At 42.1% G+C, this 26,494-nt stretch overlaps 1 protein-coding gene across 1 annotated transcript in view; it reads left to right on the forward strand.

The window, feature by feature from the left end:
* The window catches only part of SYT6 (synaptotagmin 6), a 607,564-nt gene that overhangs the window by 445,017 nt on the left and 136,053 nt on the right, over positions 1-26,494 (forward strand). The window contains exon 4 of the mRNA XM_078640534.1: positions 17,379-17,499. Within this exon, the coding sequence (XP_078496660.1) occupies positions 17,379-17,499 (121 nt within the window). The remainder of the gene's footprint in view (positions 1-17,378; positions 17,500-26,494) is intronic.

A 26,494-nucleotide genomic window follows, 5' to 3' on the forward strand; every position in this document is an offset into this window, starting at 1 on the left:
AAAACGGTCACCTCCCCATCATAAAGCAAGTGAAGAAAAGGAGTGGAGGAAAGATGTGAGCGAGATATGGCAGGTGTGCGCGCTGAAATGGTTTTATGGCTGGTTGAGCCTAGATGCTATCTTGCTCGGCCACTGGGAGGGAACTGACCTAACGAGTTCGGCCTGGGGCAATGGTTCTAACTTGTACTGAGGTCAGGGAGAAGTCGATTAAGGAGTATGTGTCCTTGTGGAATCAAATTCAACTGGATTAAGGCCTATGTAGAGGGCAACATATAAATGGGAGCCAAGGGTTCAGAATGTAAATGACGATTTCGAGGTGAAATCGTCACTCGAACACACCGAAAATTCATGTACATGATGTACTCGTCATTCTCGGTCTTTTGATACCAAATTCGTCATATTTCGACGAAGTTTTATTTCTCGAGTCCAGAACTATTATACGAATCCAGATTTTCAGAACCTCAAACCCTCCTTTTGCCCTTACATAGGCAATTAATCTATCCTCATGTTAGTCCAAGTCCAGATCTGTATTCCTAAAGTCACTGAGATGTTGCTGTAACATCATTCTATTACTTAGTTCATCTCTCGACACAGGCTTCCTGACACATGATGTAACGCAGAGGCCACATATTGCAGGAGCACACTGTATGCATAGACAGAACAGGAAAAGAATGGCTAAGACCATCCCAATGACCATCAGAATTTTCCATCCCCAGGCAGATATCAGTTCCCAGAACCATCCCATTAACGACCAATCTCCTTTATCCACATGGATAGATTCAGAAATCTTATGTAATTTGGAGATGGCCCTGTACACGGTTGGAGCATTATCTGGGATGAAAATGCAACAACTAGACTGAATCAATTTGCATACTCCACCTCGGTCCGCAAGTATTACATCCAAAGCGACCCGGTTCTGAAGGGTCATAAGTCGATCCGACTGGAGCTCAGCAGTCAGGTTACTAAGGGCACCAGCAGTTTCAGTCACGGTGGATTCAACTACCCTTGTCAATTGCCTTATGTTCCTGCTGTTAGCCATGGCTCCCCAGAACGGCAGAAAACCCATTGCAAAGTCACCAAATTCTTGACCTGCAGTGTCTTCTTTACTCAAAACACCTCTAACTACCCTTGTCCGATGGTAATCCGCCGCTGCTGTGTAGGTGGGAGGTAACAGGAATGAAACAAAACATGAGCCCGAGAAGTCAGGGGGCAACCATGTATAGGCTCTATCATGGCAGATGAAATAAGTACCCTTAGCGGCTAAAAACGCAGGGTAAGTCTGAGATCCAAAAACATACGTTTCTGTACAGATACTCTTCCCTAGCTGAGCTCTGGGATTCTTGTCAATACCTTGCAGACACAGGTGACCTTGATGGGGTACGATCCAGATAGGGGACGATCTTTTGGCTTGCTGTTTCTCACTTAATGTAGTGCCATATCCGGTCACGTTCCAACCTACATATGCAAGTATCTCATCATCTGGGGTATCTTCGTAAGAAGTTACTTCCTTGATCATGTCAACTATACCTTTGACTAGGGCGCTAGTCTTGAGGTTGTCTTTTACAGAACGTAGGGGTTGGATTTCTCGTGCATATATGAACATTGTCCTATATGCCCAGACTGAACCATTGTGACTAAATGGCAGGACCAAATAGGGGATACCTTTATCAGTGGTGTGGGGCATGAGACCACACACCCAACAGTTAGTTGTGTTCATTACAAGTTGGTGTTGGTGTAATAACTGGACGAAGGAGTTATTAATGAACTCTAATTCCCTATTTGATTCGTGGTCAGGCAGAGGGTGGAAAGAATGAGAGGAAACAGTAGGAAAAGGTATGGGTGATGTAGTGGGCGCAAATGTCACATGAAAAGAGAATAAAACATAGCTTATCAAAAAGACCATTACGCTGGATAGCATAAAAATACACACTATTATAAAACTTTTCTTCGTCATTGTGTTAAAAAGTCTCTGCTTAAAGTTCATTTGTTTGGCAGGCCTCTCCACATCAGGAAACTCCATCCTCTCTAAGGTGCTGCCTGCGGTGATAGGTTGCCTCTGCTAAAGGATGCTTCCGTCAGTCTAGGGCAACTCCCTTGGACCAACCAGAACTACCGACCTAACGTCGTCAGCTGCACCCAAAAGTCTTTAATCAACCGCGACCCTAGCAGCGGAACCCGGATGGCGGTTCGAAAAAACAAAAATAAGCAAGTTACCTAGATGGGAGATCTGCACTTTCAAAAATAGGATTTGGGGAAAAAGACACTTTTATTAGTCCATATGTTTTTCTCAGATCATAAAAGGAATCGCTTTTAATTAGTCTGTTTTTCTTGATCGCAAATTGTAGCGTCTTTTCCCGGGTACTGTCTGGTCCAGAAATAGTAGTTCAGGCTCCACAGAGTTCAATTGTTCTGGTGGTGGCACAGTTTCTTGAAAAATGTTCTCGCTTTCACAATCAGGGTTAGTTTCTTTTACACGTTCATCAGTTGTGCGCTCTGAGTCAGTGCCTCCTTTCTGGACCCATTGGTCATGTGGCAGAGGGAAGGGTATCTTTTTACAATGGATCCCGTGGACCCAATTGGCCTTCCCCTCCACCCTAACAGCCGACCTTGTAGACAGGAGGACGAGATGAGGCCCGGTCCATCTGGGCTGGTCGTTTCTTGTTCTTTGAAAGTTGCGGACAAGAACCCATGAACCGGGGTCAATGGAGTGACCCGGAGTCTCAGAGACCGGAGGCAAGGTGTTGCGGACCTGTTGATATAAAACACGCAATTTAGCCGTCAATTCATACAAGTAATCAAGCAAAATAGGGTGTTGCAGCTCGCTAAACTTCGTGGGCCTAGGCACTCCCCATATGTTGGCTGGCCGACCAAAGATGATTTCGTAGGGGCTGAGTTTCACTCGCGAATGCACAGTCATTCTGGTGGATAGGAGTGCTAAGGGTAGAGCGTCAGGCCATTTAAGACCTGTGCTCGCTTGGATTTTGGCCAATTTAAGTTTAAGCGTGCCATTGTAACATTCCACTAATCCAGCTGATTGGGGGTGATTTGCAGCGTGGAACTTCTGTCTAATGCCTAGCCCTTCACACACTCTTTTCATCACACGACCCACAAATTCACTTCCGTTGTCAGACCAGACCATTCTCGGCATTCCGAACCTGGGGAAGTACTCTTTTACAAGGGCTTTCGCTGTGGACAAGGCAGTATTGTCTTTTAGGGGATAGGCTTCTACCCATCTTGAGAAGGCACAAACAACCACAAGCACGTATTTTAAGTTGTTGCACCTCTCCATATGTATGAAATCTAGCTGCAAAACCTCGAACGGATACGTAGGAGGTGCAAAATGACCAGCTGGAGTTGGGGTTCCCCTACCAGGATTGTGTTTCAGACATACCATGCAATTCTTCACAACGTTCTCTGCACACTTGGGAATCCCTGAATTCTTCCACACTGGGGCCAACAACTCGCAAATCCCTTTCGCGCTGATATGGGCCATTCCATGAGCCATTGTAACCACTGCAGGCACATATGCATCGGGTAACAACCATCTCTGATGCTCTGTCAATTCAATCCAACAACCATTTGCATCCATTCTCCCTGTAGTTTCTCTCCACGTGCTTAACTCTTTCTCCGTGGCCTCAGCTTGGATGGACTTCACACTTTCTATCGTGTCCTCACATATTCCAACCTCACCAGTCCATTTTCCAGGGCTTGCAACATACATTCGGCTCATCACATTCTTTGCAGTTTCCTTAGCGGTTTCATCAGCAAATGCATTTCCACGACCAACATCATCAGTCACCTTCTTGTGAGCACTACATTTCACGATCGCTATTTGCAGGGGCAAGGTCAGTGATTCAAGAAGCTCATTCACCAACTGACCATGCTGAATCTTAGTTCCATGCGAAGTCAGGAACCCACGTTCTCTCCACAATCGTCCAAAACTGTGAGCCACTCCAAACGCATACTGACTGTCAGTGTAGACAGTCACTCTCATTCCTCTAGACAATACACATGCTCTCGTAAGTGCAACGAGTTCTGCGGCTTGAGCTGAACCATGTGGTATTCGCGCAGTTTCAACGACTGTGTGCAAAGTTGTGACAGCATATGCTGTAGTCACGTTCCCATTTGGGAGCTTAAAGCATGAACCATCTACCCATAATGTGCCCTCACATTCAGCAAGAGGAGTGTCAAATAAATCAACTCTCCCTTTCGTCTCTTCCTCTGTTCTAAGAAAACAATCGTGCTGTTCTGAAGCATCTGATTCTTCTGCAATTGGTAACAACGTGGCTAGATTCAAGGTACTACACCTCTTCATATGCACATGGCTCACTAGCAGCGTCAATTCATAGCTGGACAGTCGAGCACTAGTTAAGTGCTGTGTCTTGGTCCTATTTAACAATGTGTCTACTGCATGCGGGACCATCACGATTAGTGTATTATTCATTACTAGACCAGCAGACTGTCGAATGGAAACAGCTGCTGCTGCTGTGGCCCTTAAACAACTTGGCAATGCTCGTGCTACCGGATCCAAAGTTGACGAAAAATAGGCGCATGGCCGCTGTCTATCTCCGAATAACTGAGTCAGCACAGACAATGCACAGCCCTCCTTCTCGTGTACATACAATGTGAAAGGCTTACTGTAGTTGGGGGTACCGAACACAGGGGCCGAACATAATGCTGTGCGTAATTCGAGAAAACTTTTCTGACACTCTTCAGACCAAGGAATGGGATTGGGTGTATTTTTACACGTTAACCCTTTAGGTGCTGCCGTCGGCCAACGGTCGTCACGGGCACTACCTCCCCAGTGCTGCGTGCGACCGCTGGACGTCCAGTTCAGCACTGGATAATGGACAGCGCAGCACTGGGGAGGTTTGTTTACGAGCTCCTAAGGTGTTAATGCCACCAAGGGTTTGGCCAATAACGAAAAATTTGGAATCCACTGTCTACAGTATGATGTAATGCCCAAGAAAGCACGTACTTCTCTCTGTGTTCTTGGCACACTCAATTTCGCTATTGCCTGAATTCTTTCTGGGGTCAGTTTCCTTCCCTCCTTCGATAAGAGATGACCTAAGTAGGTCACTTCTTGTCGGCAATATTGAAGCTTGGAAAGTGACACCTTGTGATGCAGATCACATAGATGACGCAATAATGACAACGTGGCCGTTTTACAAATTTTCTCAGTATGCGCAGCAATGAGCAAATCGTCCACATACTGCACAAGAGTAGCGCCTGTAGGTAAAACAATTGTGTCAAGCTGTGCTTTTAGCGCTTGACTGTATATTGATGGACTTTCGCAGTAGCCCTGAGGAGCGCGTTTAAAGCGGAAGCTGCGACCTCCTAAACTGAAGGAAAAAATATCCCTGCTTCCCTCAGCAATCGGGATACTGAAGAAAGCATTCTTCAGGTCAATCACCGAAAACCAGGAGGCAGAGGCTGGAATCATAGTCAATAATGTGGTAATGTCGGGGACAACTGGGAATTGTGGCACAACTATTTTATTCACCTCTCTAAGGTCAATCACGAATCTGTACACAGGTGGCTGAGAAGGGTCAGTTCGTTTTAAAACAGGCAGGACAGGACTATTGCAAACATTGCCTCGTGTTTCTTCAATCACATCCTTTTCAATCAATTCGTAAACAATTGCTAGCAAAGCTTTTTCACCCTCATTAGATATTCTGTATTGGGGAATTCGTGGCATTTTGACATTTGACTTCAATGTTACAACATATGGTGGAATTTCTAAAAGACCTACATCATTCGGACCAGTAGCCCAAAGAATATCTGGGAGAATCGACAATTCTGCTGGAAGTGCATCTCTCGACAAATAAATGGGAGAATCCACTTTCTTACCTAAAGTAAGTTGTACTCCTGAAGGAGAACAGTACAAAGTTGCATATAATCTTTTTAGCAAATCTAATCCTAGCAAATTTTCACCACAACCTGTTGTCAGAATAAGGGGTGCTTCGAATTCACAAGGACCAACAGAAAGAGATAAAGGGTCAGAAATCGGATTTCTAACTGGGGCGCCAGAAAAACCTACAGAAACATTCATTTCGCCAGACAAAGGTGCGCCAGGGAGTTTGGAGTGCATAATAGAACTCTTTGTAGCACCAGTATCCAACAGAAAAGGTTCTGACACACCTGATGTAATCACCTCAACGTAAGGTCCACTCTGATCTACTGGAACTGAAACAACTCCCTCTCTTTGTCTATGGCTGTCCTAGCAATCCTCATTCTCCCACTGCTCATTTTCTGTGTAATACTCATCAACGTAGTATTGAGCTGTCCTGTCAGATACGTTATTTTGCTGATCAAACCTGTTCATAGAGTTTTGTGGTGGAAGGGGACGTGTGTCCTGTGGGGCGTTTCCACGCCCTCTACCTCTAGGCGCTTGCTGATTGCCACGACCTCTTACACCAGAAATTCCATTTGCACGTTGTGATAGGGCAGGACAGTTATACTTGTAATGACCCTCCTGTTTGCAATATAAACACTGGTTAGGACCTACACGGGGTTGAGTGTAATCGAATCTTTGCAAGTTTCTCTGATATTGTTGAGGCTGCTGAAAAGTATTCTGGTAGTGATTCTGGCCATTATTATGTTGATTACCACCACCACGTGGCGGATAGGCTTGCTGTAGCAAAACCTTCATTTTGAGTTCTCTAGTTTTCTTTTCTACTTTATCTTTCTCATCTTTGTCTCTATTCTCGTAGTACTGTGCAGTAGCTAATATCTGGGCTGAAGATGAGACTGCCCACGAACTTTCTGAATCTTTTAATTTTCTACACAATTCTGGAAGCAGATTGTGCACGAATTTATCGACAAACAATCTCTGACCACCTTCTGTGGTCATATCTTGACCGCTGTGGTCAATGAATGTTTCTTCAAATCTGGTGAAGAAATCTGAAACAGTTTCTTCTTTCTTTTGCTTGCATGCAGACAACTTATCCCAATTTACGCGTATTGCAGGCATTATCGTTTTCATGTAATCTACTATTCTACCAGGTAGTTCTGCTATCAAAGGTTCGGGTGTGGCACCACCAACTTGGCGGGCATCCGCAGCAGTAATATTAGCCCACGTGTCACCTAATTCCTGGTCATGATCTACATGACGAATTTTACCCCATAAAGGCTGTGGAACAACGTTCCCAAATAGCATATCGATATTGGCTAAATTCATTATACATGACCCAGCAGTTTGTGACAATTCTTTATAGTACCCTGCAGGATTTTTACGTGGATCTGGTAATGTTTGTTTGAGTGCTAAAACTTCAGCTCGCTTCCATGGGACATGTACCCATACTCGTTGGAAATGTGGCAGAATAGGTGGGTTAGGGGTTGTGTCACCCTCTCTCCATTGTGGGGGAACTTCTCTCATAGGGTATTGGCGTGCCTTTTTCCTACTAGATGCACTAGATTCCGATGGTGACCCAGAACTGTTTCCCTTACTTCGATATGATAACAATATTTCAACTGCTTTTTCCACATCGGGACCTACAATCATACCCTCTCCAAACTTAAACCGTACACGACACATCTCTTGTGGGGTGCATTCCTGATCATGGTCTTCTAAATCCTCGCAAAGGAAAACACACATCTGTTCGAAAACGTATCTCTGGGTCGCTGCTTCCCATTGATGGAAGACTTCTATAACAGACTGTAAATCATATCTTGCAGTGTCCATGATCCATTTCCGAGCTAAACTATTCAGTGAGTCTCTCTCTTGATAATCAGGCAGTTGACTTCGCAACTGTCTTCTTCCTATGTTAGGGGTCGTAGTAGGCGACCCGAAAAGCGGTAAAAGAAAGTTAGTAACAGTGCTGGCCATTTTCTGCCGAATAGAAGGTGAAACTGAAGGAAAAATAGGTGGAAAAACGGGGTGTGATAAGGTGGGGGTAGGGATAGCAGAAGAGGTATCAGGGGAAATAGAGGGGGCACTAGGCGAAATTGTAGAGGGAGCATTAGGAGACGTAAAAAGTACAGTAGGCAAAATCGTAGAAAACACAGGTGAAACAGAAGTGGTCGGTGGGCCTGGAGGAGGCTGCACCGAAGAAGTAGGAGCCAGCTGAAGAGCAGCTGGTGAGTGCTGTTGAGGAACAGGAGGCGTAGTTTGCGCAACTAAAGGTTGCGGGGGTGCTGTGGCATTCTGCGCATAGGGGGGTGGTGAAGTTAATAATTGCGACATTAATGGGTCTTTTTCACGCTCTTTTTCTGCCTCTTGCTGAAGAGACGGCAAAACTGGATAACACTTATCTATTGCCATTTTACGTTGCCTGTGCAACTGCTCATTTATCTGCTCTTCCTCATTATCTTTAAACTGCACAGCAGCTTGCATTACCGAAAGTCCCCCTTCTCTCTTATTTTTCTTAGCTAATTTAATTTCTTTTTGTCTGGCTCCTTTACGCCATAAGCGAAAAGAGTCAAACATCGCCGGCCGGGCTTTCTTTTTAAAGAGTTTTACTTCAAGGTTGTCTAAGATTTCAGAATCAAAGCTACCATATTGGGGCCATTTTAGAACACCATCTTTTCTAGTGTATTTAATCCATACTTCGTTGTAAGTGATGGGGCCTACCCCATGTTTTACATATAGCTCGTAAGTCGGAGTTCCAACTGGAGGAACCGGACATGAGTCCTCCAATCGGGAGTCCCTATTATTACCAAGACAAAACAAATTCCCAAGTCTAAGACTAGGCATCCTCGCTCTCTAGTCTAGTTCCAAACTTCAAAGGATTATCGATTACGATATTTCTCGTGAATACACGAGTCCTTCGGTTATGGTGCTTGCAAGTACCAATACAAAACCTTTTGTATCCCAAAGATACCACAAAGTAAGTCCAACTAAGGACTGGGAGACGCTCCACTTATACTTAATTGAAAATATCGATGGCGTCACCAGAAGACTCGTCTCAGTGTTTCGCTCTACCAAAAACTTCAAGGGTCCAACATCAGGGCGACACCCAGGGCAGCAGTCCTTGTAGCCGTCGGGAAGCGGGGAACCTCGCAGCAAAGACCTTCGGACCACGTCGACATGCAGGGGTCGATGAGGTGGTTGGCGCTCCTCCGGAATTTTCACACGAAGCTCCTCACGATCTTCAGGCTGACTGGTACCACTGGAATCGCCCCAAACGTTGGGCGCCAACTGAGGTACTGGGTTTTTAAGAACCGGCACAGAACCGGTAACCTAGCGGTGTCAGGGAATCAACACCCAGAGACCTCGGGTTCTTCCTGATTCAGACCTACAGAAACTCAGAGTCTTCTAGGTGAAGTCAAAGATTAGTTTATTGGCTGCAACCAAGGTAACAGGATCCTAGAAGTACAATACGGGTATATTCTCAGGAGACTGCACACTTTCACAAAGTCAGGCTTCTCTCTTTATACATGATATTCGGCCTTGGGCAAACATTCTTTGAATTCGTGGTATGTCATTTATAGTTACTGGTTACAAAAGAAAAGCAGAGTCATGATGACATGTACATATTTCACGTCGTGCTGCCCATAACAAATCATCCGGCAAGGCCCAACATTTTGTCAGATATCGCTGGACCCCCAATAAAAACGGTCACCTCCCCATCATAAAGCAAGTGAAGAAAAGGAGTGGAGGAAAGATGTGAGCGAGATATGGCAGGTGTGCGCGCTGAAATGGTTTTATGGCTGGTTGAGCCTAGATGCTATCTTGCTCGGCCACTGGGAGGGAACTGACCTAACGAGTTCGGCCTGGGGCAATGGTTCTAACTTGTACTGAGGTCAGGGAGAAGTCGATTAAGGAGTATGTGTCCTTGTGGAATCAAATTCAACTGGATTAAGGCCTATGTAGAGGGCAACATATAAATGGGAGCCAAGGGTTCAGAATGTAAATGACGATTTCGAGGTGAAATCGTCACTCGAACACACCGAAAATTCATGTACATGATGTACTCTTTTTTTTTTTTTATTTTTTTTTTTTTTTATTACAAGCCGTAGGTAAGAAAAATACATTGGTACATTAAATTCTTCATAATTGGACATACATTAACCCAGAAAATGACAAACTCCAAGAGACAAACCTAGACAATAGAATGCCACAGTAATAACAAGAAAATAACCAATATTATACTTCAAAATTTAAACCAATTAATATAATACAATAATAGTATCAAAAAGAAGGAAAATCATTATCATTACCGTAATCGAAATAATAACTCCAAAACAGATTAGATTGCCCAACCTATAGACAACAGCAATTGGTTTGGGCAGCATCAAGAATAATATTATTAAATCGTTCCTAAAGTGCTAATGCAAATGCAAGAAAAGAAGAGCCAACGCTAGAGGATACCATTATGTGCAAAATATAGCCTATATAAAGTGACTAATGCAATAAAGTGCCAATGTATAGTAACACAGTAATAATAATACTATACTGTTTATAAAGTGCTAAGCGAAGAGTATATATAAAAAAAATAACCATCGCTTAAAATTGCAAATATTATAATGAGCACAAAAAAAAATCCCTTTTTTTCTTTTCCTTCCCCCCTTTTCCCCTTCTCTCTTCTTTTCCTTCTCCCTTCTCATTTTTTTTCCTTTTTTTCCCCTTTCATTAGACCTATATAAAGTGACTAGTGCAATTAAGTGCAGTAAAATGCCAATATCTAATAACACAGACAATAATACATTTCATAAAATAAAAAAAATAAAAAATTACTTCGCAGTTTGATATAGCATGACAGATGGATATTACTCTTTCCTCAGATGTAGATGTCATACCAATTTACAGATTGCTAAAATAGAACAGTCACTTTCCTTTTAATGGTTCAAGCTGGTTAAAATATTTCCAATTCCTTTCGAATCTTGCAACCGCACCCACTCTACCTGCATAGGCCTTCTCAGAATTATATGTTCTTCTCATTTTATTGACCCAATTAACATAACAAGGACACGCCGTGGATTTCCAATTTTGCAGAATCAGGGACCGTGCCACGGCAGTAGAAACAAAAATAAACAGTTCTTCGGATTCATTAAACTTGTTCCTGTCCTTACTAATGCCAAAAAGGGCCACTTCCACTTCTGGAAGAAGAATTTTCCCAGTTGCCATCTCCAAATCTGCGAAAATCTCCCTCCAGAAGGGTTCTAGCTTTGGACATGAGAAGAAAATATGATGCCACCCACCCTGTCCTCTGGTTTTACATCTAAAACATTTATTCTCGTGTTCAGGGAACATTCTTTGTAGGGCTTGCGGGGTATAATATGCCAACCAGCGAGAAAGAAAAGACATTCTTTTATAATTAGCTGCTCGGAGTGCCCTGTTTCATAAATAACAAATTGTCTCCCAATCTATGTCTGACAATACACACTGCAATGTGAGACTTATTTTCTCCAAATGTTTGCTTATTATATTAGATGTTCCAGAAACGGGGGGTAGCTTTTTATACCAAAATCCTATACCCTTATATTTCTCCCCATATAATGCTGATAACAAATCATTGGGTGTTATACCGAAGCTTCCTACAACTTTTCTTATAAAATAACTCAATTGCAAGTATTGAAAAAACATGATCCGCCTAGAATGTGATCTGTCTCTAACCGTTTGCCAGCTGATTATTGAATTTTGAGAGAGAAGATGCCTTATTTCACTGAATCCGGCCGATTCCCATTCTGTCAGATGACTTGAAGAAATCCTAAGACCCATTTTAACACATTCTGAACGTTTTAAATAAATGGATCCATCTGAGCCATGCTTTTCAAATAAAAGCCGTAATCTTGATGAATACCCCACGAGTGTCTTATAACGTGTTCTTTTTGGAAGTTTTGCAGTTTTTAAAAAAATAAACATTTGAGAACCCGATTCTTCAAGCATTCTATTTAAAAAAAAATTGTCTCTTGTCTGCCTAGCCTTTAATAATCCTGCCATTATATTGAAAAAAGCTGCCTCGTAATATGTATAAAAATGGGGAAGAGCCAGTCCGCCTTGATTAACAGGAAGTTGTATTACCGCGAGTTTGACTCTATTGGCCTTTTTGTTCCAAATGAATCTTCTTATCATGGAATCTAATTTGTTAAAAAAGGCCAAATTAACTTTAATTGGGATATTACTAAACAAAAATAAAAGCAGAGGTAATATATTCATCTTTATCAAAGCCACTCTGCCAATCAATGATAAGGGGAGTATATCCCATTGTTCTAAAAGGCTCTTGATTTTATCTCTTGTTTTTATATAATTCAATTGAAAACGTTCTTGGTAGTCTCTGGTCACATAAATCCCTAGATACCTTATTGGGTCCCCCTTTTCTGCTTGAGACTGAAGATCTGGCGGAAGAAAGTCTAAATTTGAATTTAAAATAAGAACTTCTGTTTTCTTTTCGTTAATTTTGTAGCCCCCTATCTTCTCATATTCCTTAAGCTCTTTCATAAGATGTAAAATATTTTCTTTCTCAGGAGCCATGTAAAGGATAATGTCGTCGGCAAATAGTTTTAACTTCGACATTCCAACCATTGGAGAAGATATTGCAGCATTATTTCTTATTTTTATTACCAGGGGTTCGATAAAAAAGGTGAATAGCAGGGGGGATAGAGGGCAACCCTGCCTAGTACCTCGACTTATCTTAATCTTCCCTGCTTGTTTGGCATTTATTATTACCTGGGCTGATGCTCCCTCATAAATATTTTGTAGCATAGTAATAATAGGAGCGGGGAATCCAAAATAACTCAAGGAACAAAACAACGTTGACCAGTTAACTAAATCAAATGCTTTTTCTGCATCAATCATAAGAATGCATGCAGAAATTGAATTAATATTAAAATAATCAAGTGCCTGTAATAAATATTCTATGTTGGCAGCCATGTAACGTCCGGCTATAAAACCCGTTTGATCATGATGTATCACCTCCTGGGCGGCCAACACGAATCTTTGAGCCCAGATTTTCATGAAAACCTTATAGTCAGAATTTAATAGACTAATAGGTCTATAGGAATTTACGTCTTCCGGGTTCTTTCCTTTCTTTACAAAGCTAATAATTGTGGATTCTTTAAACTCAGAGGGAATGATACCACCTAATCTAATATAATTAAATAAATGTTTCAAGGGATCCTCTAACTCCTTCAAAAAAACCTTGTACAATTCGATAGGGAATCCGTCAATCCCTGAAGCCTTTGCACCTGCCGTGGCTTTTATACTGTTCTGAATCTCCAGATGACTTATATCACCGCCTATTTGATTAGATCTAGATTTGGAAATGTTGGGAATATTTAAGTTGTCGAAATATTCCCTGATCAATACTTCCTCTACTTGAATATCCGTAGAGTAAATTCTCTCATAGTGATCAAGGAATATTTTCCCAATTCCCTCGCTTCTAGTATCTATTCCACCTGATGGATCTTGGATTTTTAAAATGATGGAAGATTCTTGTTTTTTCCTGATCGAATTTGCCAACAGCTTACCCATGAGTTGGCTCTCTTCATATAGTTTTTGTTGGAAGGCTTTTGAGCTATTTATCTCTTCCAAGATGAAGAAATCCCTAAGCAATGCTTTAGCTTGTTCCCAGTTGTTTGGTTTTTGGTTCAGTTTCAAAGTATACTCATATTGTGCAGCATGCTGAAGGGCAGATATATTTCTCCTGCGAATATTAGCTTTATTGCAAGAGAATGCTATAATCTGTCTCCTGGCTGCTGCTTTAAATGCCCCCCATACTGCAAAAGGCTCTGCAGAGTCCATATTTTCTAAAAAAAATTCCCTTATCCAATCTTTGAAACCCTCAACCCAAGTTGTATTCTGTAGAAGGGTGCGATCCAGCTGCCACCTAGGTCGCTCCCCTGTCGTGCTCTCTAATATTAATTCAACCTCAATCCTGCCATGATCTGAAAATGGATTACAGCCTATCAATGCGTTAGAGATGTGGAGCGATCTTGAGGATAAAAAAAATCTATCCTAGAGGCTGTATGGAACCTATTGGAATAGCACGTATAAGATTCTAGGTTGGGATTTAGGGAGCGCCAGGAGTCGCGCAATTGATATTCTGATACCAAAACCTCTAATACCCTTTTAGTCTTTGGTTTTAGTTGTTTCTTGTTCTTATTGGAGGTGTCCTTCTTTAAATCTTGAATATAATTAAAATCACCTCCTACTATAATTTGCCCTGCAGTACCCCTTAGTTTTTCACTAATTTCAGTCAGGGCCGAGGTGTCATCAAAAATCGGGCCATAATAGTTAACAAAATTAAATATCTTCCCCAACAATTTCACTGCCACCCAAAGCCATCTCCCTTTAGAGTCTCTTTGCATTTGTAGAATCTCCCAGGGTAAATTTCTTGCAAAATAAATAGCAACACCCCTCTGGGCAACACCCGCAGAGGAAAAAAACCCATGGGAAAAATATCTAGGAAGAAACAACTTTGGGGAGTTTGATTTCAAGTGCGTCTCCTGAAGGAAGACCACGTGGGGTTTAAAAGTAATTGCCCATTTCAAAAGTGCTCCATATTTCTGTTTATTTAACAGCCCATTCGCGTTAATGGACAGGATATTACATAAGTCAATTGTCATTAATAAGGCTATGAAGTACTAAACCTCTTCTGTACCAACCAATATTAAAAACAGAAAACCTACTTCTCTTGTATTTTTTTACTGCATTCACCCCCCACCGAAAACCCCCCCATGACCCCCCTTCCTGACCACGCTGCCCACATCCCTCCCTTTCTTCTACTTCGGGTGTCTTCTTATTACACCCCGGTGTGAACCCCGGTGCGACCCCGAACCCAAGAGCCCCCGCCTAGATTTTTTCAAACTCTCATTTTTATTTTTTTTTCCCTTTTCCTTTCTTAATTATAGCACAGGATTGTAACATGGATTCCTCGTATTCAACATTAATATAGCTAGACCACTAAGTCTAGGCCCTTGTTGATATTTCATTTAGAAGGGTCTGTGCCTCTTCCAAATCAGTAAACAGAAAAAATGTTCCCTTAACGAGAACCTTCAGTTTTGATTGCTGTGCAATCGAGGCCTGTGCCCCATTAGCCTTGAATAACTGCAGCAATTTTACAAACTCTTTCCTTCTTTTAGCCGCAGTTGCTGTCATATCTGAGAAGATTCTGCATTTTGTGGTTTCGGAAACAGAAAACTGGCGTTGTTGATATGCCTTGGAGAGTATACGTTCCTTGATTCTAAAATCCGCAAAATTTAATAAAATAGTACTCGTCATTCTCGGTCTTTTGATACCAAATTCGTCATATTTCGACGAAGTTTTATTTCTCGAGTCCAGAACTATTATACGAATCCAGATTTTCAGAACCTCATTGTTGCACTGCAAACTCTGCACTTAGGCCAGTACACAACCAAAGACTGTGTTGAAGTTTTTCGATTTTTGTGACACCCTTTGAAAGTTAGTCATGTTTCACCTGGGTGACCCAGCAGTGATTGTGCCAGAAAATGCATTTGGGATTGGCCACACTTCCACTAATAAAGCACTTTGGGTTCTACATTGAGCCCTGTAGACTTTTGGGGAACCCCTAGACTCTGTCCACAGTATAACCAGCTATTGGCATACCATATACAGAACCAGCTTCTTACATACGCTTTTGAATTTCATGCCACTCAAGCCATATAGTCTGCAAGAATAATGTATTCAGGTATTTGTAGCTGCTGACACCACTTTATATAACTATTGTTAGAGGGTCAGTAGAAGGCCCGGGCAAAATTTATGTTACACAAGAGTAATCTTGCATAACTTCCTTTTCCGTTTGTTGTGCGAATTTCCCCAAATTATGCTATTACACCATCATTTAACTATTCGCTATTCATGGCAAAAATCTACCAGAAATGCATGGAAACAACACAAAATACCAGAAAGCATGCAGCACTTGTGCTTTATGGGGTGGTTTTTTTTTCACCTCGATAGGCAAAACGGGCATATGGAATTGGATTGTATTGTGAGATGCTTCTTCTTGTTAGTTTTGGACACGACGAGGCATTTCACAATAACATATGGTGCCAAAGCTAATTTTGCAATTCATTTATTTACACATAATTTCAATTATTTGTCTCTGAAATTTCATGAAATTATGCAAAAGCAAGTTATGCGAATTTCAAATACCTCCAGTAAAAAGTTTCAGCATTGCGAGAGAGTCAACAGGTCTATGGAAAGCATGTGGCAGCTTAGAGGAGTGAGTATAGTTCAAAATAGAGTGATACCGCGGTGTCAGCTTAAGGATTTTTGGGTCCCTGGGCAAGACTTAATTTAGGGGCTCCAGTCTGGCAGATTTGTATTTTGATACCCATTTTCTGCTAATTCAAGACCACTGATGCTAAACAAAATTGAATAATGAATTAGGCTGAGATGGGCAAATATTGAGAGAAAATGTATTTTCCTTGGGAACCAGGGGACCTGGGCAATTGCCCACCTTGTCTCAAAATATCTCTACACCTTCCCAAAAAGGGTTAATTGGGAGTTATGTGATTGGCCTACCAAATCTCTTAATTCCACACAGCCTGACAATTAAAAGCGTTTATGCCCCCTGCCCGGGTAATTAACAGCGTTAACACGCTCTGATGAGCATGTTAATTTTTTGCCCCAGAGTTATGGGCAATTTCAAAATTCCATTGATGATGGGTTTTCTTGCACAAGAAAACAGATGTACATTAAAAAAACTTGGAGTGGCCTGGATTTGTCTAGACGTGTACATTATTTCAACATATATTACGTTTTATTATTCATTTTCTTGATTTACAGATTGGGTGGCAGGGCTACATGCGAATGTTTATGTTGCACTATATCGAATCGAGGCAACCCCCGGTGACATTTTACGTCTATCTCTCCCTGCTTGGTTACGTCTGTCGTTTTATTGCTTCCCCAGCCCTGTCTATGTCGGTTAAGTTTGCTGCTGTTCGGTGCTCTTTCTACATTACTGGAAGGGTCGCTGCTCAATGATGCGAAGAGTAAAAAGCTTGATGAGTGGAAATTAAAATGCCAACTGAGAAGCTTATGTCAAAACTGAAATCCCTTTGGAAACGGTATAATGTTTTTTAAGGGGGAATTATACGGAATCCGACTGTGCTGAAGGGGAATCTTACCGTTTTCGAGAAAAATCCCTAAACCTCAAAGCACTTCCGTCAAATGCAAAGCCAAAATAAATACCGCAAAAAATGCCTTTTAACGTATTCCAAATCTCTTGAGGGTAATACACAATAAATAAATACGTGTGTCAAAAAGAGATCCTCGCTACCCTTTTGATGTTGTGCTAGTGGTACCGTGGATAAAACGCAGACACAGAGAAGTAAAATTCGAATCTCTGGTTGCGATCGAGCGAGTGGGTGTCGTGATGTTCTTTGGCGCCTAGAAGCTGAGTTTCTTCGGCACTAAGCTTACAGGGACACGTTCGTATAAGTGTCTGACCTTGAACCTTTTTGTTTTATTTTAGGAAAGTGTGGATCTAGGCGAGATCATGTTTTCGCTTTGTTACCTGCCGACGGCCGGGCGCCTCACCCTCACGGTCATTAAATGCCGGAACCTCAAAGCTATGGACATCACCGGCTATTCAGGTATGTGCCAGTCTTACATGTAAAGATAGACGGCTGTTTGTTCAGTCACGCCATGTTATTCCCATCTTCAGTGTTTGGCAGCGAGAGAGGAGGAGGGGATTGGAGGACCCACAACAGGAACATGAACATGGAAGGCCCTGGCCGATGTTTTTGTGAACATTTTGCTAAATAATTTTGATTACTTGCAAATTCACTGGATTTTGGAGCTCTTGTCTTTACCTTTAAATTAAAGTTGTGTTTTTGGAATGTAAAATGTTGACCTATTTTGCAGAATGTTTAGTTATTAACTTGCGCTACCAAAAGGCATATGTGCTTTAAAAATGATGTGCTGCAGATGCAACATTTCAGTGTTTGCATTCTAATTAATTCATACGTCTAGCATAGCCTTTTATTCATCCAGTGACAACAAAGGAAGTGACATCGAATGACCTCTGACCTGCATTACAGACCAGGGCTGGAGTTTCGAAAATCTCCATTGACATACAAGTTCAGTGTACAGGAATGTTCCTGTACATCCATAACGAATGAATACAAGCTCTTGTTAAGAGGTATCCTTCTTCAAGATATGCATTATGATTGAAAAAGAGCAATGAATGTGGAAAGTGCAATCTCATCAAGATTTGCTTAATCGCTCATTTTTTCTTTATTCAATAGAATAAATAACAATCATAAAATAGCAGATACATAATATACATACAAGAAGCATTAAAAGCACAGGAGAAAATAGTTGTCATCTGATATTATAAAAGACACGCAATTCATACCAACATACAATAAGGATAAATGCATGGGGAATCCTCTGAAGGGAGCTTTACACACCTACAGACCATCTCGAAATGGGTACCAAGAACTTGCGGAATAAAGCCTTGTAAAAGGTACACAAAAAGCAAAGGACAGTTGCATATGCTGGAGTTATCGTATTGCCCTAAAGGAAAACATAATCGCCTTGAAATAGATCCTAATCTGAACCTTGTCAGGAGCGCACTCCCAAGAATTGGTGACCAGTTTCAGATAATGCTCACGTCCCACTGAAGTTTGGATCAAATCATAGACCTGCATATAGGATTTGGGGAGATCCGCCATTTCTCTGGAACATTGTCTAGCAGCCATACATTTCTTAGCAATCCTCCCTCTGTCCGATTTCCTTATCACATGAGGGGAATAAAAAAGGGATGAAAGATCAAGTCTAGTAAGAGCATCCCTCATGTAACAAAGCCAAGGAACGTCTCTTCCTCAGCCATAGGCTAGACAGTCTTCAATAACCACTTTATTAAATCGAGCTTGCTCAATATGCCATATTGATACCCAACATAATAGCGGTGCAAGCTTAATCTGATCCTCAACATATGCCAATCCCAGCCCCTGATGAACTGCATACGGAGGGCCGGACTCCGGAATCCCCAGTGGTCCCCACTAGACCACAACAATTGGGGGAAACATGTTTGAAGGGACTGCTGCCTCAGGAGAAGTCTGAGTCAATTTAGAATAGTCCCTTCTACTGGATTCTTAGACTTAAGCAGGTGACTGCTGCTCTTTGCAGCTGGGCTCAGATAATTTGACTTGTCTTTTGCGTTAAGGAATGGTATGATCTGAATGGCAGCAAATTAAATATTTATGTATAGATAGGCATCTTCTCTTGGACCGACGTTTCACCCTCAAAAAGAGGACTGCCTGCTTCCTCGAAAGTGTTTGAGATAAAGGTACTGAGGTGCTCCTGAAATCTATTTCCAGAAGAACGATTTATGACACTTGAAGCCTTTGTTAGGAAAAAAAGTTAACGCATAGGACCCCATTACGAGTAGGATCAAGACCCCATTACGAGTCGGATGAGGACCCCATTACGAGTAGGATGGTACTTGATCTGGATGATCCGCCTACTCCACAGAATTTCCAATACCACCAGCATCTATAACCTAAGAGACTGGAACTAGGGAATTTCTCCTGATTAAGGGATAATGGAAAGTAACATGTAGAAGTTGTTTTTTCACACAAATTGTTGCACATTTCCCTCTTCTCCTTGTAGATTTGCACCCAGACATTTCTTCACGAGCAGGCTATGTCCCCAGGTGAAAAACGTGCAATGGCTGTATTCCACTGTTACTTCTCATTTCATTTGGCCCCCATAATTCCAGTTACTGACTTTATCGGTATTAACAGGGCGCCTACATTTGAACCCTCAGTGGGAAATACATCCAGTTAATTATGGCTTACATCCAGTTAATTATGGCTCTAATTAGACCGTTCCAGCACACATAGTCCTTCGTTGAATCCAAATAAAAAGAGGTTACCAAAGGGTATGAATGACGGCAACTGAATGCAGCTCTTGAGGGTCCTTAAATTCTCATAATTCATGCATGTTCTATAATATTGTTAGCTAACATCGCAAACACACTATAAAACAAGCTCAAAGAGCTGGATTTCATTTGCTGATGTATGCAAACAAGCTTGCACAAGCGCACATCTGGGTATACTTGTGTTTGCATGCATCCGTACAACTCAAACAGACCTAATGGTTTTGTTGATTCTTGCTTGGGACTTTGGACGGGGGAGGGTGTGGCTTCCAAACCTTTCCTGTTGACTGCTGTTCGTTTACTCCTCCCTCACTACTCTGAGTTGTTGGTAAGAGGCCGACTACTGCATTGGACTACTGTGATTACTGTGTTTTTGCAAAACTAATACACTTGATCAAACATTAAATAGTTACTGTCAATTTTACCACATGATCTAACTAGGCTCTTGGTGCACCACTGGGTCAGCCCCACTCACCTCAGCTTTTGTTTCACAGCCTCTCCCTTCATTCTACTTTATTTTGTGTTACTAAATGCGCTTTGGTGTCAGGTGGGGCACCTTGCCTTCAATTGGGAGATGCACTAACCCTCTGACATTGTACAGTCTCAAACTTCTGGCCTCCACTTGATCTTACAGTACCCCCATCCAACAGACCATGTTTCACCAAGCTAAATAGACCGGCTTTCAGGGAAAGAATATGTGTGAGTGGAATAGAGCTGAGGTGTGCAGGGCTGGTCTGAAAGGCGTTCCAGTCTCTGGATGTTTTCAGCATTTCATTGCCAGCCCTGGTTCTGCAGGTTCATCTTTTATTCACTTTACCTCAAGAATCTGAACAACATCATATTAGGGTAGTAGATTACTGAGCCTGGGCTTGGATATTTCCCCAGAAGAAAGGGGAACAATCTGCCATTGGTATAAGTCACTGTATACGGGTGGGGGGTTGAAGTGTATCTATGGCAACAGGTTTTACAGGCTGTTCCCATACCCCTGCTTATCCCTTGCGACTGGAAAATGATGTATCCAGCCCGTAGCTAGTAGAGATGTTCACAGTGATGTCATTTGCGAAATTAGAATGCATTTGAGCCCTTACCACTGGCACTTAGAGTTGATCTTCGGAATTAAACGGTGTTGGAAAGCCTAAGTTGGGATACCTGAGCTACACATTATGCAATTGACGTCCCTCTCCTGCTGTAACATCACACACTCACTCACATGCATCCTCCTGGGACCTGCCTTGCACTAAACCATGAATAAGCCCTTTTAACTCCTACCTAGCTGTAGAGGAACACCATTGTGTTACATTAAAAAGTACCACACTGAGCTTCACCCCACTAACACGATTTATCAGTTTTATTTAGCACTGATTTCACAGAGTGATGATAGCATGCTTGACATGGACCAAGAGTAATTAAATATAACAACAAATCAAGTTCAGCTACCTAAGCATACTAATGTGGGAGTTTGCAAATACAAATATTCCAGAGATTGCTATCTATTTCTGATGAGACTAATATTTCTTCTGGCACACATCACAGTCTCTGGAGTTTAATTAAGGCATAGGTAAAACATGTGAGTTTTGTAAGAGCAAGAAGGTCTGTCATAGTCTTCAGATTCCTGAAGAGAGAGTTCCACAGCATGGGGGCTATGCCTTAAAAACAGTTTTCATGTCTAAGCTTGTTTTGAATTTTGGGGTCTCAAGAAATAGATAGTCCTTTCTCATTAAATCTTGTGGTCGTTGGAGAGAGTCAATACATTTGATAGGCATGAGGGTTCTGCAGGTGAATGGTTTTGAAGGTCAGGCAGTATACTTTAAATTGCCACCCCACTTTTTATGATAATCAATGGAGGTCTTTTTATGTGCTGGTAGTTGTGTTCCCATTCGAATCTAGCTGTGCAATGAAATACTGTTTTTTGCTTTCAAATTGTTACTTAAGATTCTTCTGCAAGCACGGCATTGACGGGTCAAGTCGATCAACCACATGTGAAATTAGCTGCTCATGTTGTGTGAGGTAGCTTTTATTTTCCTGAAGAAGTTATTTGCTGATTTTGTTAAAATGAGCAGAGACCAATAGCTGTTGTCTAGTCTGCTGCCAACAAGGGCATGCCAACAACAAGAACATCTTTTGTTTAGATCCAAAGCCGTAGACCCGTCTTTACTACGCGTCTCGCACCACTGCTACTGTGAAACAATCATTTCTCCAAAAAGCACTGCAGTCTTTTGAATGTGTTAGAAATTATTGTTTCCCGGTAGCGATGGTGTACGATACGTAGAGAAGGCGGGTCCACGGCTTCCGAGCTAAAAGAAGATTTTCTTGTCGTTGGCAAGTCTTTGTTGGAGGCAAGTTGGTTATTACGACCTGCATACAGAACTGCTCCAGAAGAAGGGTGAAAGCACCTGAAATGCTTTGGGAATTGTATTTAAGTCGCAAAATGGGATTGTTTGTATATATTTGTCAGCATATTTTGTAATATCACAAGCAAAGTGATGTAACGTTGTAAAAAGTCTAAGCAAGACCAAGTACATGTATCACATGAAAAGAATTTAGAAATATCATTAAAAAGCTTATGTACGCATTCCATTGAATGGTTTGTATAAAACAAATAGGGTGAACGTGTAGCCTACGGGCTGTTTAAGTAGTGCGCCTCCTTTCTAGAAAACTAGATGGTGAACTAAGTTGACTCGGCTGCCATGAGGGTGATAGGGCCGGGTTCCTCTCTACAAATTTACTCCGGAACCCTAGATCAATAAATCTTTGTTACCTGCTGAGAATAGTAACAGGGAGAAACAACTCATTAAAACAAACTATCAACTTTAAAGAACCATGACTCTGAAGTATCACAGACTCTGAATTCCAATTTAGTGGGTTTATTACAAAGGTAAAAATAACTGGATGTACAGACACCTCAAGAGGAGGTTGAAAAAGTACATTGGAACTAATTCAAATCCGAATCTACAAGAAAGATTAAAACGCTGTAGCATGAAAAGAATGACACATTCCAAAACCAGAACGTAGGCAATGATTGCCCCCATGTCAAGATCAGTCTTCATTTGAGATTGGTAAGTAAAAAGCATTATTCTATCCCTACTCTACTACTACTGTGAAATCCCTACTTAGCATTCCCCAGGCAGGATCAGGGAAAGGTGTCCGTACGTGAAGACTTCCTAAGAAGTGCACTCACGTTGTAATTGGGTCAAGCAGGCAAAGCTACAGAGCTTGTTCTAAGATGCTCCTTCCGTCTCCATCGATCTCCTCACCTCCTCTTTTGACAAAACCCCTGGGGCACTGTCCCTAATTCAAAATGCAAAACACAAAACACGCCCACTGCTTGCATCTCGATCACCTCATCCTGCTGGGCACATCTCATAGGCCAATTTCCATTTAGTTTTGATACTCCCAGCTTCTGGCTCGATGACCTTGATACCCAGGCCTCCTTCAGTGATGAAGAACACATAATCTCAATTATCAACATCCTTTGCCTAAAAGTATCCTCTCCTACCCGTGCCTAACTCCTAAAAAGAAAAGGCTTTTTCTACCTAACAAAGACGACTTTCTCCAGCTGTAACAGAAAAATCAAAACAGAACAAATCAAACGTGTACTTGACTTTTAGCTTTTCTTACCCCTCTAGGAGAGCTGCCAAGGAGAATACATTTTAGGCCTACATAAATCAGTTAACATAGAATAAGCACATGGGACCTACAAACATGCATATAAATGAATATTTCTGAACCATCATGTTTCATAAACACATTGAATGCACAAGTCATTGTGAGCATCCTATGATTTCTACACATTTAAATTTGAGTTGCCACATCTGTGTGCAATTTTAACCTGGTGCACGTTTAAATCTATGCATTACATTACATTTTAAATGAGCAAATTTGTTAATCAATTGCAAACAAATCCTAAAGGTTACATTATTCAAAACACAACTGCCATGTTATTTCTTTATATGGCACATAATAGTTCTATTCATTTCACTTCCACATGTTATTACCAAGTACATTCTAATGAACAAATATTAACACAACAAGAGAATAAATGTAGGTGCAGACTACTCGTGAATATGTTGCACCCCATCAAATCAAAGAGCACCATTGCACTCCATCAAAGGAAACCCTCTAATAATTCAAAGGAATTTAGCGTCTGCCTAGTGTCATTTTTCTATGCTCTAGATCAGAGGTCTTCCAACTTTTGTAGGTTGAGCCCCCACAGCTGATTTTTTTTTACCTGTCGGGCCCCCCACTACCTCACAAATTTCTGGAATCTCGTACACCACATAATCGACCGCCGCATCATATCCCGGGCCATATCCGGCAAATAATGTCCAACACAATAAGTGTGTTTAGTTAACTGCAGGTTTGTGAGTGGGTGTGGTTAAATGACAGAGGCTTATTACACAGCTCAAAACTCGAATTTTCCTGCATGGACATTAGTCACCAGACCCTGGTAAACCACACCAGAAGATAAGCGATGCCGCTTTTATTGTTGCCTAAAAATGCTGGATATACAAGGAACTTTGCAGTGTCAGCCCCCAGTAACAAACCCGCCCCCACCTTTCCAGCATCCCAGGGAAACGCCTGATACCCGGTGCAGCCAGGCAGCCTTGCTACCACCCTCCAATGGTGCCCCTCATCTTCGCATAGACTGCCCCTCATGTATATTTGATTTATTTTATAGTGCTACTCATCCCAAGTATGTACGGCAGGGTGTTGGTGTGCTTTACATCACACACATTATATAAAAACAATGACTCATATAAATGTGAAAGTCAATGTTCTGAAGATAATGGGGCTACAAGGTGTAACCATTCTTTCATCCATCATTCAGTCTTTCACTATTCATTCATTTCACCATGTCCTTCCATCTGTGTGCCCATCCATGGCCACACATATTCAACCATTTGTAAACCTATCCATCATATATCCTTCATCCATCATTTCATTCATCCATCCCTACATCCACCCTTTCACCCGACCCATCCGTACACTCATCCATCCATCCAGCTATTTACCCTTTCACCCATCCAGCCATTCTTCACTTACTCATCCATCCACCCACTCCCCCTCAACCTATTCACCCTTTAGTCATCCATCAATCCTCCCTTTCTCTCTCCATCCCCCTTTCTCTCTCCATCCCCCTTTCTCTTAGCCACCCATCCGGCCTTCCAAATCTACTCATCCACTCGTGAATCCATCCATTGACCCTATCACTCATCCATCCTCTCTCATCCATCCTTCCTCTAATCCATCCACCCTTTCACTCCTTCACTCATCTACCTATCCTTTGGTCCATCCATCCTCCCTTTCACTCACTCATCCATCTATCCTTACATCCACCCTTTCATTCATCCGTCCATCTACCCTTTCAATTATCAATTCATCCATCATTTCACTCATCCATCCATTCACTCGCACATCATCCACCCTTCCACCCATACATCCATTTACCTTTTCTCTCATCCATCCTCCCACTCACTCACCCATCCATCCTTTCTCTCATTATCCATCCATTCACCCTTTCACTAATCCACTCCGCCACCCGCCCATCCCTTCACTTACTCACTCGCCCATAATTTCACATTAATTATGAGCTGAGCTTTCGTCTGCTGGTCTGAGGGCTCAGTTTTCTCTGTGACTAAAAATGTTTGGGTGTTTTTCAAACACCTGCAGGATACTTGCACCAGCCTTTGCTTCACGTACCTCCAAAGAGCACTTGTCGAAGTAGTGCATCGACTGTCCTGATCCTGAGGTCACTGTAAACAATTGCCTGAAAGTACTTAACTGCCATAAAAGTAGTCATGACACAGAACATCCCTTTGGAAACACCTTGTCCCCGTGTTCCAGCCCTTCAACTACACCTGCTGAGTGAACCAGAACAAGGTAAAGGTGGAATGTATGCTGCACTTGGCTGTTTCAGCAGCAGCAGCTTCACTGCATCCCCACTACCCGAGGCAGGTTCATGTATTTCATTGTTCAGTTTTGCTGACAGATATACTCAGTCATTCATTGAGTGATTGTGCTTCAGGCCATGATAGGTTGTCAGTCAGCCTGTATGGACACTTTTTTCTTTTGACCACCACCATAATGGGTGAAATGATTAACTCATTCAACAAGCAGACATCAAAATGTCTTTCAGCAGACCTTTGGCCATTTCCTTTTTCATTTTCTTTCTAACTGAACCTTGCAAATCCATTGCCCAGCTCAGTTTTTCGCCCCAATGCTTTCATGAACGCACTTTGGAAGTTAGCTAAACTCAAATGCTTCCCATTCTTATCCAGCAAATGGAACAGTCCCTACCTACATTATACACCCAGACTAAGCAGCTTAACTTCACCAAGCCAGGGGCACAAAACAGGCCCCTGCAACTACTGCAGGGCAAGGAGCCCCTCATCCTTTCAGGGGGGGGCCCCATTCAGCCCAAGACCAATAAGCAAATGTAAAAATATGGGGCCTCTCCACACATTCTGCAGGGGGGAAGGGCATCTTTTTATGTTATGCCACTTCACTAAGCACATAGAAACGAGGACAGTCAATTCAGCTGCAGTGGGAATCAGGGAGTCTCCTCTGCCATGAAACGGAACACAAAGTAACAGACAGTCCACTGTAGACTGTCTGTTTGTTTATTTTTCGGTTTCATACCAGAGGAGACTCCCTGCCTCCCACTGCAGCTGAACCATTTCAGCTCTAGCAATTAACCCATTCCC

Source organism: Lissotriton helveticus, chromosome 5_1 (genome assembly GCF_964261635.1).
Source record: "Lissotriton helveticus chromosome 5_1, aLisHel1.1, whole genome shotgun sequence".
Taxonomy (NCBI): domain Eukaryota; kingdom Metazoa; phylum Chordata; class Amphibia; order Caudata; family Salamandridae; genus Lissotriton; species Lissotriton helveticus.